The sequence below is a fragment of the Ochotona princeps genome, chromosome 10 (assembly GCF_030435755.1).
Source record: "Ochotona princeps isolate mOchPri1 chromosome 10, mOchPri1.hap1, whole genome shotgun sequence".
NCBI lineage: Eukaryota > Metazoa > Chordata > Mammalia > Lagomorpha > Ochotonidae > Ochotona > Ochotona princeps.
This window is the reverse complement of record NC_080841.1, coordinates 35,209,381-35,225,250: the sequence shown is the minus strand read 5'-3', so window position 1 is coordinate 35,225,250 and position 15,870 is coordinate 35,209,381. Positions and strand designations below refer to the sequence as shown.

At 38.2% G+C, this 15,870-nt stretch overlaps 1 protein-coding gene across 1 annotated transcript in view; it reads right to left on the bottom strand.

Annotated features, from left to right (window-relative positions):
* Positions 1 to 15,870, bottom strand: part of MRC1 (mannose receptor C-type 1) — a 90,066-nt gene that overhangs the window by 49,675 nt on the left and 24,521 nt on the right. Inside the window, exons 5-9 of the mRNA XM_004578577.3 lie at positions 13,836 to 13,949; positions 11,403 to 11,549; positions 6,820 to 7,005; positions 3,814 to 3,971; positions 1,406 to 1,516 (exon numbers count right to left, since the gene is read on the bottom strand). Of these exons, the coding sequence (XP_004578634.2) occupies positions 1,406 to 1,516; positions 3,814 to 3,971; positions 6,820 to 7,005; positions 11,403 to 11,549; positions 13,836 to 13,949 (716 nt within the window). The remainder of the gene's footprint in view (positions 1 to 1,405; positions 1,517 to 3,813; positions 3,972 to 6,819; positions 7,006 to 11,402; positions 11,550 to 13,835; positions 13,950 to 15,870) is intronic.

Here is a 15,870-nt window from a genome sequence, read left to right as displayed (position 1 = left end):
ACACCGAGACATCCTCTCACCCCTGCCACAGTAACTAAATTCCAAAACACAGAGTAACAATTGCTACCAAGGATGTGGACAGAGAGGAACACTTATACATTGTTGGTGGGCAAGTAAATTAGCTTAACCACTGTGGAAAACAGTGTGGAGATTTCTTGAAAACCTAGAAATAGATTTGCCATTTAATTCAGCAATCTCACGATTAGATATATATCCAAAAGATTTAAAACGCATTGTCTCAGAGATTCTGGCACCATCATGTTTATAACAAGACTATTCACAACAGCGAAAATTTAGAATCCTCTCAGGTATCAATCATAAGATAAATATATAAAGAAAATGTTATACATATACACAATGAAATATTATTCAACTATAAAAAAGAATGAACACAATTGGAAGACATCATGCTAAGTAAAATAAGCCAGACCCAGAAAGACAAATTCTACATGTTCTTCCTTATGTGAGTGAGCTAAAACTTAAAAAGAGAAATGTCAATGCGTGTCACTATTGCTGTAAATATAGGTTTGCAAAAAAACTTTGAGACTTGTGTCGAATCAGTGACCAAGAATGTTACACTACTGTAGTTTTATCTGTGACTACTTCAATATTTACTGTATATGGATGAGATGGTCAAACAGTGTTTATAGTCAGCCACTGTCTGTTTTCTCCACTAAGGTAGGCTTTTTGGTTTTTATTTGGTCAATGTCTTATTCAGTGAAGTATTAGGTCTTTTTACTGTAATTTAAATTTAAAACAGGTTATATCAAAAACTAACAAAAGTAAAGGAAGAAAGGAAAAGGAAGAGTGGGACAGAGGAAAGCAATATCATTATGTTGTTAGAAATCTATCTACAAATCACACCAAATTTGCCAAAAACTAAAATCATAAGCATATTTTGAAAAAAGTCATCTGAGTTCTGCTGGCACCAGTTGGAATATAGATTTCCTGCCTCCCACTGAAGGGCTCTATGGAGGAGAATTCTCACACAGGAAAAGACTCCCCAGAAATAATAATAACTAAGGATAATTCACAATGAGCATTTGAATATTTCCTACAGGTCTCTGGATGGCAACTTTTCCCAAGGTCACCCTTTGGCTTCTGACCTTCACACTAGGATCTGCTAAGGGTATCATTTCATTCTCAGTTCTCTTTTCCAAGTCCACAACTTTTCAAAAGGAGCTACAGACCACGCACACCCCAAAGGTAACTAGGGAGAGAATTCCCCAGACCTGAGGGAGGGCAGTGATACCAGAAACGTACAATGAACCACTGGATATTTCAGATGGCTGAAACATTTCACCGCCATGAGAACAAAGCACTTACACAAGCAGAAAAAACATAAAGGTGGCTGCATCAAATAATATTTGCTGATCTCAATTCATCATGTGTGTTCTTTACTTACTTTCTGGCAACCTGGCTCTTCTTCCACTATTCCTGTAGTTTGGGCTCGTGATGCCATCTTGCAAATGTAGTTAAGGGGCCGCTCACAGGCCCTATCTGCCCAGTAGCCATCCTACCAAGAGTGAGAAAATGGAAAAAAAATTACCTGAGTTGTTTGACTTTGATGTGATTTTCTTGTAGTTGCACTTTAGAGAAGGAAAACTAAGGTTCAAGGTTATTCAGAAAAACAGGGAACTCTACAGGAATAAAAAGGAGGAGGGATAAATTGAGAGATATAAAAAGAGATTGTAACCCCAAAAGGACTGTGTATCTTAAACATCCAAACCACCATTTCGAGGGATTTAGAGAGGAAGTAAAAATGCATGCAAGTCCTTAAATGATGATACCCCCCGAAGGCTTCCACACAGCCTGCTCTTCAGCTGCCACCATCAGCTCCGTCTCCATTCCAGCAAGAACATTCAAGCCATCCAGAAAAAAACCCTCATCACCCTGTGCACCCACCTTGAAAATCAACCCCAAACCAGTCTTCTTTCTCTTCTTGTTCTACTGAGCAGTGCCCTTCCAGATCCAAGGTTCAACCTCGCACTCAGTTACAGTTGTCTTCCCTCTCTTCCTTCCCTAGGGACTTCAGGTTAAAATGACCTGTCCCTTCTCTGTAACTGGTACATATGGTGAAAGAGGACTTCCTAATTGGCTGCCTCTAATTCCTCTAATTTCACTTGTTTTAAGACCACTGTAATCCGGTACTCACCCCTTCAGCTACAGTGACATTTGTAAACTGCAGATGGGTCTTTCCATTCTCAAGATAATATGTTTTTTTAAGATTTATTTATTTTTATTGTAAAGTCACATACGCAGAGAGGAGGAGAGACAGAGAGGAAGATCCTCCAACTGCTGCTTCACTCCCCAAGCAACCGCACAGCTGGAGCTGAGCTGATCCGAAGTCAGAAGCCACGAGCTTCTTCTGGGTCTCCCACATGGGTGCAGGGTTCCAGGGCTTTGGCCCATCCTCTATGGCTTTCCCAGACGACAAGCAGGGAGCTGGAGGGAGGCAGGGCCACTGGGACATGAACTGGAACCCATAATGGATCCTGGCACATGGAAGGCCTGGACTTAAGGCATTTAATTCTCATGCCTGCACATAAGCTGGGTACAATTACCATCCCTACTTGAAAAGTGAGTGAAGAAATTGTATAGCAAACACAACCTCTTAACCACCATGTTCATCATCTAATAACAAAAATAGTTTATTAATAATCTTGTATCACTCAAGTCCTATTCAGGCCATCCATGCAGCATATCCATTTAAAACGAATAGATGGGGCCCAGCACAATGGCTCAGTAACTGAATCTTTGCCTTCCACGCATCTACCTCAATCCCATATGGGTGTTGGTTCGTATCCTGCCTGCTCTACTTCCCTTCCAGCTCCCTGCCTTTTGCCTGTGAAAGCAGAGGAGGATGGCCCAAAAGCCTTGGGACCCTGCACCCACATGGAAAGACTGGAAGAAGTTCCTGGCTCCTGACTTCAGATTGGCTTCACTTCAGCTATTGTGGCTACTGGGGGAGTGAACAAGCAGAAAGAAGATCTTTCTCTATCTCATCCTCTCTGTGAATGTGCCTTATCAGTATAAATAAATAAATATTAAAGAAAAAAAGAGTCCAGCATGATAGCCTAATGGCTAAATCCCATATGGGCACTTGTTTGTATCCTGACTGATGCACTTCCCATCCAGCTCCCTGCCTGTGGCCTGGGAAAGCAGCTGAGAATGACCCTTGGAACCCTGCACTTGCATGGAAGACCCAGAAGAAGTTCTAGGCTCCCAGCTTTGGATTAGCTTAGCTCTGGCCATTGTGGCCACTTAGGGAGATAACCAGCAGATGGAAGATCTCCTCTGTCTCTCTTTCTCTCTTAAATCTGACTTTCCAATAAAAATAAATGAATCATTTTTTTAAATAAGATGAAAATTTTTTAAAAAATCCTGTGGGGATGGGCATTCTACTACAGCAGTGAAGTAATCTTTTGGGAATTTGTATCGGGAGTGTCTAGTTCAGTCCTAGCTACTCCACGTTTGATTTCAGCTTCCAGCAGAGAAGATACAGCTGATGGCTAAGTACATGTCCTTGATATGTACATGAGAGATCCAGATGGCATTCCAGGCAAATGGTTTCATCCTGACCCAATTCCAGGTTGTTGTGGTATTTGAGGATTAGAACAATGGATGGAAGATATTTCTCTGTTTTTCTCTAAATACATAAAACATTTAGAAAGAATCATGAAATTGGACATGAATCTAATTTCAACATTGATTTATGGCAATTCACTTGGAATAAAAACAATCTAACCAAACATGTAGAAAGTGAGACTAAAGAAACAAAACCCCAGGTATCAACAGTGAAAGTCACCCTACCTTGCCTTTCATTACAACACAATCCTCCTGCCTGTTGTTCTCATGGCTTGGCTCTCCACGAAGCCATTTGGTAAATGTCACGGGGGTCCCATCACTCCATCCAAAGTACATTTGAACCTTGATGTCATTTAAGCCAATCCATAGCTCATCATTTGGCTCTGAACAGAAACAAAAATGCAAAAGCAGTAAATGTAAAGGCTACTTTGCAAAGTCAGGAGGGTGTCCGCATGTTGTGCTTCATCAGCACAGCTCCAGGCCCTGGCATAGTAAACATCCTAAGAGAGCATCCCTCTAAGTGATAGTCTGAACTACATGCTATTAAACTTAAATGTCAACTACAGTGCATGTTTATAGTTTTCGATTGTCTAATATGTTCTTTATATTGTGAATATGATTATATTCTGTAGTTGACCTACTACAAATGACATCTCCTAGGATGTACAAACATGAAATTGAGGTAGATCTATTATCACTCTTTTCCTTGTGAAGATACCTTAAGAAATGATTTACCATGCCAACTGCATTCATATTGTTAGAAATACGGTAGCTTACTTACATAAATCTCACTATGGTTAGATTTTATGAATTTTTTCATAAAAAATTAAATCTAGTTCTCTTTTACTGCTTAAGTTGTTATCAGGAACATTCTAGCTACTTCTGTTAAAGTTCAATCTCTGTATGAGGAGTACAGATTATTTATACAGTGAGAAATATTAACTGAGGAGTTAAGTCAGCACCTGTTATTCGGTGAATATTCATCAGTCTATGAGCAGAAATGAACCTTTAATTGGTTTCACCATGAAAAGTGATTTAATGGGAAAAAAATCAAATAGGAAATAAGATTAGAAATCCAACAAAATAGTACAAAGTTGAAGTGACTGAAGATTTAGGATTTCAGGACTAAAAGAAACATTTCCAGAGTTCTAAGAACTTAAAGCCTATACAATTCAACATCTCTTTCATTTGCGTGAATGGGCACTCCATCATGAATGCTTGGTATATAACCCTGTAACAGTAAACCAAATCATCTGAAAAGATTGTGAAGCTCACGTCTTGAAAGAAAAGGAGAAAATTATCACATTATGTAAAAATGTCCTCCAAGTGGTTTAGTTTCTTCCTCCTAAAAGTTGTCACTCAACTTGGTTTTTGGAGAAGTCCCTGAGTGGCTTGGTGCCAGCGCCAGCAGATGTCTCCAGTGCCTTGGCGCATGAGGGACATTGCCAGGATGAGCCCCTTTTCATCTCACTGCACCTAGCAGATCATGATCTTCTGAGCAACAGATGTGGACTCCTAACAGGCCTCACTGCCCATCAAGAATTGCAAGTGAAGATAACAAAAAACAAAATCCCAAGTCCCAAGTTACACTAAAGTGCTAAAAGATTCCCATACACATTTTTTCTCACCAAACTGTCCCACCTTGTAACTTCTATAGTTTTTAAACATAACTTGTAAAATTGTTGCCAAACTGATTTTTACAAATCAGGAAAGTTATTTTATACAAAATTTAATTGTGCAGGTCCTAGTTCGTCTATCTGTAATATGTTTACATGATTAATATGAAAGATATCTCAACCAGCTTAGAAAGCTATGCAATGTAGACTTCTTACTTGGAAACAATGTTAATTTTTCAACTTTTATCTATATTGTTTCATGGTTTTAAGTAAATTCTCATTGATATTTTTTAAATGAAAAGTTTTCTAATTCATTCTCATGTTGAATTAAAAGTCAACCTTTGTCAGCCAATGTCCCAAAATAATGATCGCAATTAAAACATAAGCTTCTCCCACCGCATTATAAAAAGTAGAGTAAGATTTACATGGTGTCCCTCAAATCACCTTATGTAACCTGTTTTTCACTGATTTTATTTGCAAGCTTCACCACCTGTTACAGACATCATAATAAGCTTCAGTAACTGTTCTCTAGATATATCAACTGTTTTTTATCTTTATTATCTTTTAGTCTGAATTTTCCAAGCTAGGCAAACATGCAATATTCAAATTGCTTAGCCGACCATTTCCACTGCAAAGTACACTCAACAAATTAAACAGAGGAAGATGGACTCCAATGGGCATGGAAGCTCCATATAGCAATGTTTGGGGGTCTTTTCAATCTTTCTCATCAGCTTTTTCTCAGCTGTTTGTCAGTTCCGTCTTCCTGCAAGTCAGTCTCCTTTGGTTTCCAGGCTCTGTGTGTCAGCAAGTGTCTCCCCCACCCTGCCCACCCCCGCGCTCATCCATTTCCTCTTATTTTGCAGGGTGGAAACGAAGCACAGCTGCAGCTATTCAGCAATCTCATCAGCAGATGACAAAAACGATAATCATTTAATCAACAAATGCCACGAGTGCCCATTATCACTATGCTGTTTCTCAACCCACTGTTCTTCAAGACAAGCATGCCCAACCTATTCCTCCCATCATTCTTAGCATTGCAATTAGCACATATTTTTTGTATTTTAAAAAGCATATGCATGAAACAATGAGCCAAATTTCTTGCAAAAATGTAAACCAATATCTAACCACACCAAAAAAAGAAAAAAAAAACCCACAGGGATCTCATTCCTTCACTGTTAACAGCCTATCAGCATTAGCTACAATAACAGAAAACCCAAAATGTGAGCTAGTTCATTTAAACAACTTTCTTGTGAATAAAAGTATGTATCTTAAAAAAAAAGTCACATGTACACACACATAATTCCAAAAAATCAACACTGTTGAATGTTAAATGTACCCTGCTCTGGATCCAGATTCTAGGCTTAAAAAGGATATTAAAGGCTATCCATAAATTGATTATATTTTAAAAGAAAATGCATTGAATGCTGTTTCAGTTACAATTAGCCAAATTACACTACATTGTTCATATTGTAAACATGATTAGCATTTGTCATTAGATTGCAAAGTAATTAATTAGAATGTCATAAATTTCACATTTACAATTAAATTTTGCAGAGACAGGTATAGTGGGGGAGGGAACTGGGGTCAAGTTTCTCATAGCTATGAGGTTTCTCACCATATCCTAGCTGAGAGATGATGAAGTCAAACTCCTCAATGCTGTGGATACTTGCTAGATCACCACCCTCCTTGCGGCATGCGACCAAGGCATCTTTCTGGATCTTCTTCTCTTCTCTGTGAATCTTGTAGCAGTGACCTGCATATGGCCACCACTGACTGGGACAATTGGTGGGCACATCAGTTTCTAGAAAAACAGAAGTTGTGAAAACATTTAAAGGAGATTTGATGAAAATCAAAACAATGTTTTCTTTTTTACTTCATTTATTCATGGGAGCTGAGGCCTCCCAACTTTTGTGTCATTAAGGCACATAAAGGTATAAAGAGAAGAGCTCCTCTGTTGGTAAGACGTCTCTTACCAACATGGTGGATGTCTCTCCAACCACCTGAACACAGTTTCACCCCCTTGCATGGACACTCAACCACCCCATTAAAGTATCGGTAACTTATTGGGGCATTGTTGCTTGTCCTTATGAGAGGTTTTTCACAACCGATGTGAGCTTAGGAGTTAATGTTATTGATAATGTCTTGCTGAGTGGCCTTTAACAGTTCATGAGAATTGATGCATACAGGAGTACAGTTAAGCCTGTAGTTGTAGGGCGGTTTAATATTTGAAACTTTTGTCTTGTACCTTTATGCTTTTTCCCTTTTGATGTATTTTCTCATTAAGTGATAGGTAAGTTGTAGAAATAAATAGAGCAGGACTGTATTACTGGTTAAGATGTAACTGCATGTGCCCTGGCCTTAGAGTTCTGTTATCCAATGATTAGTACTAAAGAATGGATAATGACTTGCTTTGAAGGAAAATGATTATAGTATCTTATAGAATTATCTTTAAGAGCACGTGGTTAACCATAAAGTAAAAAATAAAACAATCAAACATCTGTGCATGCCTGCTTAATCATGAACTTAAAAATAGATCAAATGTTTGTGCAGAGGCTTGTGATGTGTCTGAGTAAATAAAAAGGAGAGCTTCTTGAGCTGTTGCTGGAGAGCACCAAGTGACCATCTCCATGTCTCTCTCCCTCTCCGAATCCACACATCCTTCTCCAGCTGCGAACTCAGTGGGAGCTGGCCTCAGCACATAGACATGGACAAGTAAAGATAATGTTGATTTTTTTTCCTTTTGGCATACACATTCACATCCTCTATTTTGTTGCTTTAGACTAAAAAGTCAATGAACCCCATCTTTACCTTAAGAATGAAGTCAAATGGGAAATTTCTTCCTAAAGATCTGGCTGATTTCAAGACCAGCTTTATCTGTATTTTATCATCAGCGAGCCTGTGGTAATCAACTACTATGCACTATTTAAATAACAGGAGTCTGAAATGTTTAATCAGTACAGAAAGACACCCCTTTCTTTCTATGGGAAAGAACCAGTCATTTTTTCAGAAAAGGGACAAAACTCACAAGGTAGGCATGGGTCAGAGGTAAAGCCAGGAGGGCAAGGGTGAGGGATAGGGGTTACCCAGGAGCCCTCGCAACCAGAGCACTGTGAGAAGCTACCCGTGCCTTGGGCTGACCACAACTGCTTTACCATCCCCACCCCAAATACACATGGTAGGAGAGGGAATGAGCTTCAGAAATAATTCAGGCAAAATCCAAATCTGCTTCCAGTTGTATGATCTTAGGCAAGTCACATCATCTGAACCCAAAGTACCCACACATGTAAAAAATATTAAATAATATGAACACTAATATTTAAGTTGTCCCTTTTCCCTGTGTTCCTCTGAAGCAGAAAAGTACAGAGATAATGTGCAATTATTACACCAGTTGTCAACATCCTCATTTCTGCTAGTGGTAACTATAGTCAAATTCCATACTTTTGACTACACCTTGCAAAAAGACACTTGAATAACAATGAGCTGTGGTAAATAGCAGTGCTGATGCTTGAGACAGATGGTCACCTTGCCTATCTCCATATGCTCTTAAATTTAGCATAGATAGGTGAAATTAATGTTGGTAGAGAAAAAAATTGAAATTATATTTCATATCTGGAAGTTTATGTTCAGTACTTTCTTGACATTATTTCAAAAGGCTGATTAGCATGCCACCTGTACTACTAAAATAAGGTCAAGTGTCAGCACTGTGGTACAGTGGGTTAAGCTGCCACTTGGTGACTCCAGTAGCCCACTTTAGAGTTCTGATTTGCCCCCCATCAGTTCTGCTTGTGATATCGTTCTTTCTGAGACAGAAAGGGAAGCAATGGATAGGGATTCAAGTAGTGGGGTTCCTAACCCCTGGAGACCCAGACGACGTTCCTGACTCTTGGCTTTACTCTGGCCCATCACTGGCCATTGCAGCCATTTGGGAAGAGAATCAGTGTATGGAAGATTTCTATCTCCCTCTGTTCCTCTGTCTTTCAAATAAATAAATACGTCTTTTAAAAATAAAAATAAAGATCAATTCATATACATATAGTCTCAAATATGCTGTCTTTGTAAATTTTCAACATAGGGTACTCTTCTTTATTCTTTTAATGAATCTGTCCCATTTCCCCTTAAGTGTAGGATTGATACATCTTTAAGCCAATCAACAATTAATCATTCAAGAAATCAATCAATCATAAAGCCCCAAAACTAATCACTCGTAACGAACGGTAAACCATAATGGTAAAATTCCCTCCATGCAATCTAGATTCACTTCCAGTGATGACCAAGGGTGGGAATTGTTAGCATCGCTCTGGAGCCCTCTGGTGGGATATTTTAATCTTACTCTCTGAGAAACTGAAAGTAACATGAGCCAAAGCTAAGGGCTTCAAAAAAAATCACCAGCTGAACTTGAAAAGCATTTTGAAACAACCATTTCAAAAGGACTGAAGGGGATTTCCCAGGACAGCCCCTAAAGATGATTTGTTTCTTTGGGGCAATGTTTTACAGCAGAAATAATAATGCAGGCCGTTCATGTGAGCCACATGTAGACTTGTAACTGTGCTGGTAATAATCATAGCAAATGCAAGCAAAATGAGGCAGGTACACTTCACTTCAATGTTGCATTGTGTTTGATTGGAAAGCTAAGTAATCATGCTAAGTGATGAAGTTCCAACCCCCCGTTCTGAGGCTTTGAGACAGGTGGGTAAGCTCTTTCAAGAAAGAATTGTAGTATTCATTCTATAGAAGAAATAGCAGAGATAAACTAAGGGTAAAGCCTTTTTGCAACATGCCCAACAGTCATTCTGGAGATTCTATAAAGTATGTTTCAACACTGTGGCTGGGGTTTGCCTCAACTTCTATTAGAGATCTTAGCCATAACCATAGCTTCTGAACTTGCAAACATTTCTTCTCTGCATGACTTAGAAACTCTGCTTATAGGTACTGTATCACATGCAAGAAATGACAGGTGAACTAAGAAAACAATAACAAATTTTAAAGAAGGAAACAATTTCTTCACTTCAGAATTATTTGCTGCAAGGAAACTAAAATTTCATTAACAGAGGACAAGCTAAAAAAAAAAAAAAAAAAAACAAGATACAGTCTCGATGCAATGGCAATTTTTCAGCCATAAGTGAACACAGAAGCTATTTACAATCACATAGACAGGGTTCCAAAAGTGTTGTCAGTGGGAAAATTTAAAGACAAAATAGATAGAAGATTGTTACCTGAATAAAATGGACAAAAATAATAATAAGCATATTATCGATTCATGGATTAACTAGGACAGTCCCTAAAGATGATTTGTTCCTCTGGAGCAAAGTTTCACAGCAGAAATAATAATGCATACCTAGAAACATGTATTCTCAACAGTGCCACTGGGTGTTACACATAAGAAGAGGTGGTAGGAAAAGACAGTATGCCTCATTTCATACCTCTGGGTTTCTATCCAGCTCAACTATATATTTAAATTAGTGAAATTGCTTTTACCAATCAAGACGAAAAAAAACTCGACAGTGTCATATTGTCAGGTTTCCTAAGCAGAAAACGTAGATAAATAACTATTTATAGCATTAGTTGCCTCTCCAAAATTTGTTGATATTGAAAAAATAATTTGATTTTGTCAAATTAAAAAAAGTTATTGATTTATTCTATAAAATTATAAGGGAAAGTCCAATAGAAAATTTTCAAATGTAAAATATATGCAATATATGTGAAATATATTAATATATTTACTAATATATTAATAGTAATTAATATATAATTACTATTTTTATATTTATTCCGTTCTGTGAAGATTTTAGAGTAAGATGCTATATTGAATAGTTTTGGGACTCAGATGCATGAAGACATAAAGGTCCTTTAAGATATTCATTTCCTAGTTTGAATTCCAATTTTGTCATGTGTTTATGTTTTATATATTCTATTATTACTTTTTGCTTCACCTATAACAGGAGACTAATACCCATCAAAGCTAAAATTATTTATGATCTATCAAAGGCTTTGCAGAATGCCCAAATACTGTAGCAAATTCAGAAAATGAGAATCTAGTAGGAGCCAACCAAAAGAAATTGCATACAACTATTACTAAGTTAACTCATGTATAATCAACAAAAGCTGTGGAGTCATTTCTGACAGTTACTTCTTATCATTTTATTTATCCTTTTAACTCAAATATTTTATGCATTCAGACCAGACAGACCACTTGCTTACCTGAGGGAATTACAAAAGGATTCAGAGTAGTGTTGCCCTTCTTACAAATGTAGCCCAGCTTCTGAACACATTCCAGATTTTCCCACTTAGCATTTTTTCCAGGATTCAGTGACACACAGCTTTTTCCAGGTTGTGCCGATGGACTTCCTTTCAGAGCAAGGAAAAGTTAACATAGTGCCAGCATATCTGTATAAAGCATGCAGGTAGGTAGCTACTCTCCCCTGACCAGGCTACGCGCCTTTATCCTTAGAATTTAATTGCTACAAATTCACAAATATTCACTGACTGTAAAGCAGGTGACAGGGTGGGTAAATTCTTTATTTCAGTATTCATGGATCATTCCAATGCTTGAACTATTGATTATACAAGTAAACTTTTTGGAAATGAACTTTCTCCCATTACCAACTAATAAAATTAGACCTTAAAACAAATAATCTTGCTTGGTTAGAGTATGTCATAGAAACCTAATTACATCATAGATACCCAGTTATATATTTAAACTCACATACATACATCACTAATGTGAAATATCCCTGCAACAAACGTAAGTAGATTTTAACAGATGCATTACTTTGTAGTGCTCAATTGAAATCATGTCTAAAACAATTTCTACAATAACAATTTCTAGCATTCCGTGACATTCCTAATTTTAGTTTAAACAAATCCTCATACTATTACAAATGATTAAATCTCATACCTACTTCTCAGGAATTTGGTTTCATAAAGAACAGTGTTTAATTTCTTTTCCTATTAATATTCCACTTTTATCATTGAACTTCACCAAATTTATCCCCTACATTTTTTTCACTAGACTATTAGAATGAAAGTAGTTATTAAACATTATAATTGTTGTCCTCAAACTGAATAATAAAATGACCAGCCAGCACACATGAGAACCACGGGTGGGAGCGGTCTGGTACGGATACTTGAGGGTCACCCCTGCAAGGCCATATCTCCTGTTGGGGAGCACAGTAACTGGGGTTGGAGGTGCACCAGGCCAGTAAGGCTGCAGCACTCACGGAACCCACCACAACACATGAGAGCTGGGTGTGGGGGGTTCTAGGCTGGGCTAAGCCACAGCATCCTCACGTGTATGCAAGAACCAAATGGAATATGGGAGAAACCGGATTAGTTGGCTGCACATATCGGCATGCATGGGAACCACAGCATGGGGCAGCCCTGGTGGGGGGTTTTAAGGTTTACCCCAAATAGGTCATGACAACAATTGTTATGCATAAGGGCCAGGACTGTGGTGTGCTTTCTGGACTAGGCTGCAGTACCCATCAGTTCACATGGGAGGTGGAGCTGGGCACAGAACTGACCAACCAGCTGCATTCACCCATATACGCATCAGCTGGTGCAGATGACAGACTGAACCTGACACTGTACTGGCTGATGCACACAAGAGTCAAGTCTGACGTCACCCCAAATGAGGTTTCTTGGGACTCCCCAGCCAGGTGGCTGGACTCAAAAACTGGCCACAGAGAAAATCACAATATATGTGGTCCGACTTTGGAGCCCATGTGTCAGGACTGGGCCTCTTCAGTTGCTGATGCCTCTGTAGTGGTCAGCAGGCCCAGATGCACACAGGGGATATGACGGCCAGCTCATCTGGGCCAGCGTAGGATATCAAGAGCCTCGTTGGAGAATGGAAAGTAAAACAGACTGGACTACTTTCCTGGTCAACCTTTGCAACATGTTCCTGAGCCGATACATATACATTGAGCTGAACTTGATCAGCATATAGCCCTTGGAAAGATTTTCCCAATCCTGGCGCAAAAAAGTCAATGATGTTTCAGAATTATCAAAATCACTGAAGTAACACCACTGAAACATTATTCCCCATATTGGGATCTCTAACGCATCATCAAATGACTTCCCCCTTCCCTGGGGGCTGGTGTCGTTTGACAGCAAGGAGTGGTGTCCTTCCTTCACCCCCTGCAGACACAGGAGAAGAAAATCTGGAACATTTGTCCCACCCATCTTCCACCATACCTCAACCCTCCCCACCCTAATTGGAGATCCACATGGGCATGCATCCCCCAAAACTATGTAAATACTATTAAAAATAAAATAAAAACAAAAATAATTTAAGAGGAAAAAACAAAGCAAAAAGAGTAGCTACAACATTTGCTTTGGAATACGAATGCTAACAAATACTCTGTCAACTTATACTTTTAACAGTCTCCTATATCGATTTGTGTGATGATTCTGGGAGATAAATCCTTATCCAAGCAATGCTACTTAACCTTAGAGTTCTAATATATTCGAATTTAGCTGGAAAATTTCAAAGCAAGGTTGGAAATTAATTCTATCACATCACATGAAGTCTCCTAATTCTTTTCTTTGATATTCATGTGTGAGATTACAAAGGTCCTCATGGTGCCAAGGTGAATTTTATTAAAATGAATTCAATCACAGATTTAACCCTACCTGGTAACCAGTTCAAATACCGAAAAGGACTTCCACCACTCCACTGCCAACCACTGTTGAAACTCAGGCTGTTAAGCCCAATCCAAAGTCCTGAAGTCAAAGAACTGGTTAATCCTGCATAAGGGGGGAAAAAAAAGCAAAACCAGCATTCAGAAAGACAGTGTGATGAAACTCAGAATTAAGTGCTTGAACTGAGGGAAGACATCACAGTCAAAAAGAACATTTCCCTTTCAAACCACCTGTCAATCTAAAATAAGTAAAAACATCATTTCCCTTGACAAAACAAGCAGGCTAAGAAAACACAGGGAAGCTATTAAGAATTGTTTTTTTTCAATTCAGCTATAATTTTCTCAACAATTATATGAATGTGGGAAGTGTTTGATCTAATTTTTTTTTCAGATGAGGCAACTGAGTACAGAAAGAAAATAATTTAGGAGTGAACGGAGCATTGGTAGATCAAGATTGGAATCCAGAGTTCAATTCTGTTTTTCCAGCGAATTCAGTTTCTGTTCATCAGATGTACGTATGAGCCATCATTACAACACTTTCCTAGCTCATTTCAAACGTAGAACACCTGTGAGGAAAACAATGCCTTGACTGATGTTACTGATACATGTCATGCCTGCCAAACAGCAACTCACTAACAGCCTCATACCTGCCACTGGTGAAAATGCAACACTTAAACACAGTGATAGAATTTAACCCCATATCTTCCAATATTTACGATAAAGCTATCTCAATGAAATGATCAAGATTTCACATGTTTAAGTCTCCAGGATGAGCACCATTAAGCATGATCTTATTTGCAAAACAAACAAAAAAAACAGTAAGGTGATAGAAATTCATTGATGCATTGCCAGTTATAGAGCTACTTGTGTAATCAATTATCTCATTTCATTATTTTAGACATACCTGTTAAGATATGGCTTTATAATTATTTATGTCTCTTTAGGATAAATCAAAGAAGCCAAAAAGTGTCACCACAGTTCATGAATGCGTATGGAAAATTCATAAGATGGTGCATGAGGAGACACTTGCCTATTAGGCCATATCATGGAAGCTTTCTGGGATCAGCATAATATTAATATTCTTATTGGCATTAATAATTATTCTATTAATATTGCTTCACAAGCTCTTTGAGGTTGTATTACCTTGTATTACCTTAAGTTACATTACAGTGAATTATGTTACAGGAAATTCTACTACTGACATTTCAAAAATAATTAAAGATAGCTATTCCAAAAATTAATTATTTTGGAATTTTAGAAAACTTATCAGAAAATACAAATACTTAGTTTATAAAACTACAAATAATTCAAGCAGATTATTTATGAGATTGCCTCATTAAGTTACTTGGCATGGTGAGAAAGGATAATCATGTTTTTAAGGGATTTATCTATCCTTTGGCATTCTTCATTAGTTCTAAGTAGTTCTAAGCTTATCTATAAGGATTAAATTAACTCATTTTAAGATAAGACTAGACAGAGTATGTGCTCAATGATGTTGAACACTAGCTATTACTAGTAGTAGTAGTAGTAACTCCAGGTTGAATTAGTTTTGACAAAAGTTGTGATTTTCAAAACAATATGTTAAACATAATGCTCAAATTATATAAGCATCATCCACAAGTGTTTTTCCTAATGCAATTTTTCCTAATGTAATTTTGTAATATAAAGGTGCAAACCAAAAATTTTTAGTATTGGCAAAGCATCAATTTCATGAGTAATTTTTTAAATTTTAATTGGTACTTCTTATGCTGTCTAAAAAATGGAACCAGGAACCTGGAACCTCTTCCAGGTCTCCCACACGGGTGCAGGGTCCCAATGCATTGGGCCATCCTCGACTGCTTTTCCAGGCCACAGGCCACAGGCAGGGAGCTGGATGGGAAGTGGAGCTGCCGGGATTAGAACCGGCGCCCATATGGGATCCCCGGGCGTTCAAGGCAAGGACTTAAGCCGCTAGGCCACGCCACCGGGCCCCATATAGCTACTTTTAAGTTTGACATTACACAGGCATTTTTGTTTCCATTGTATGG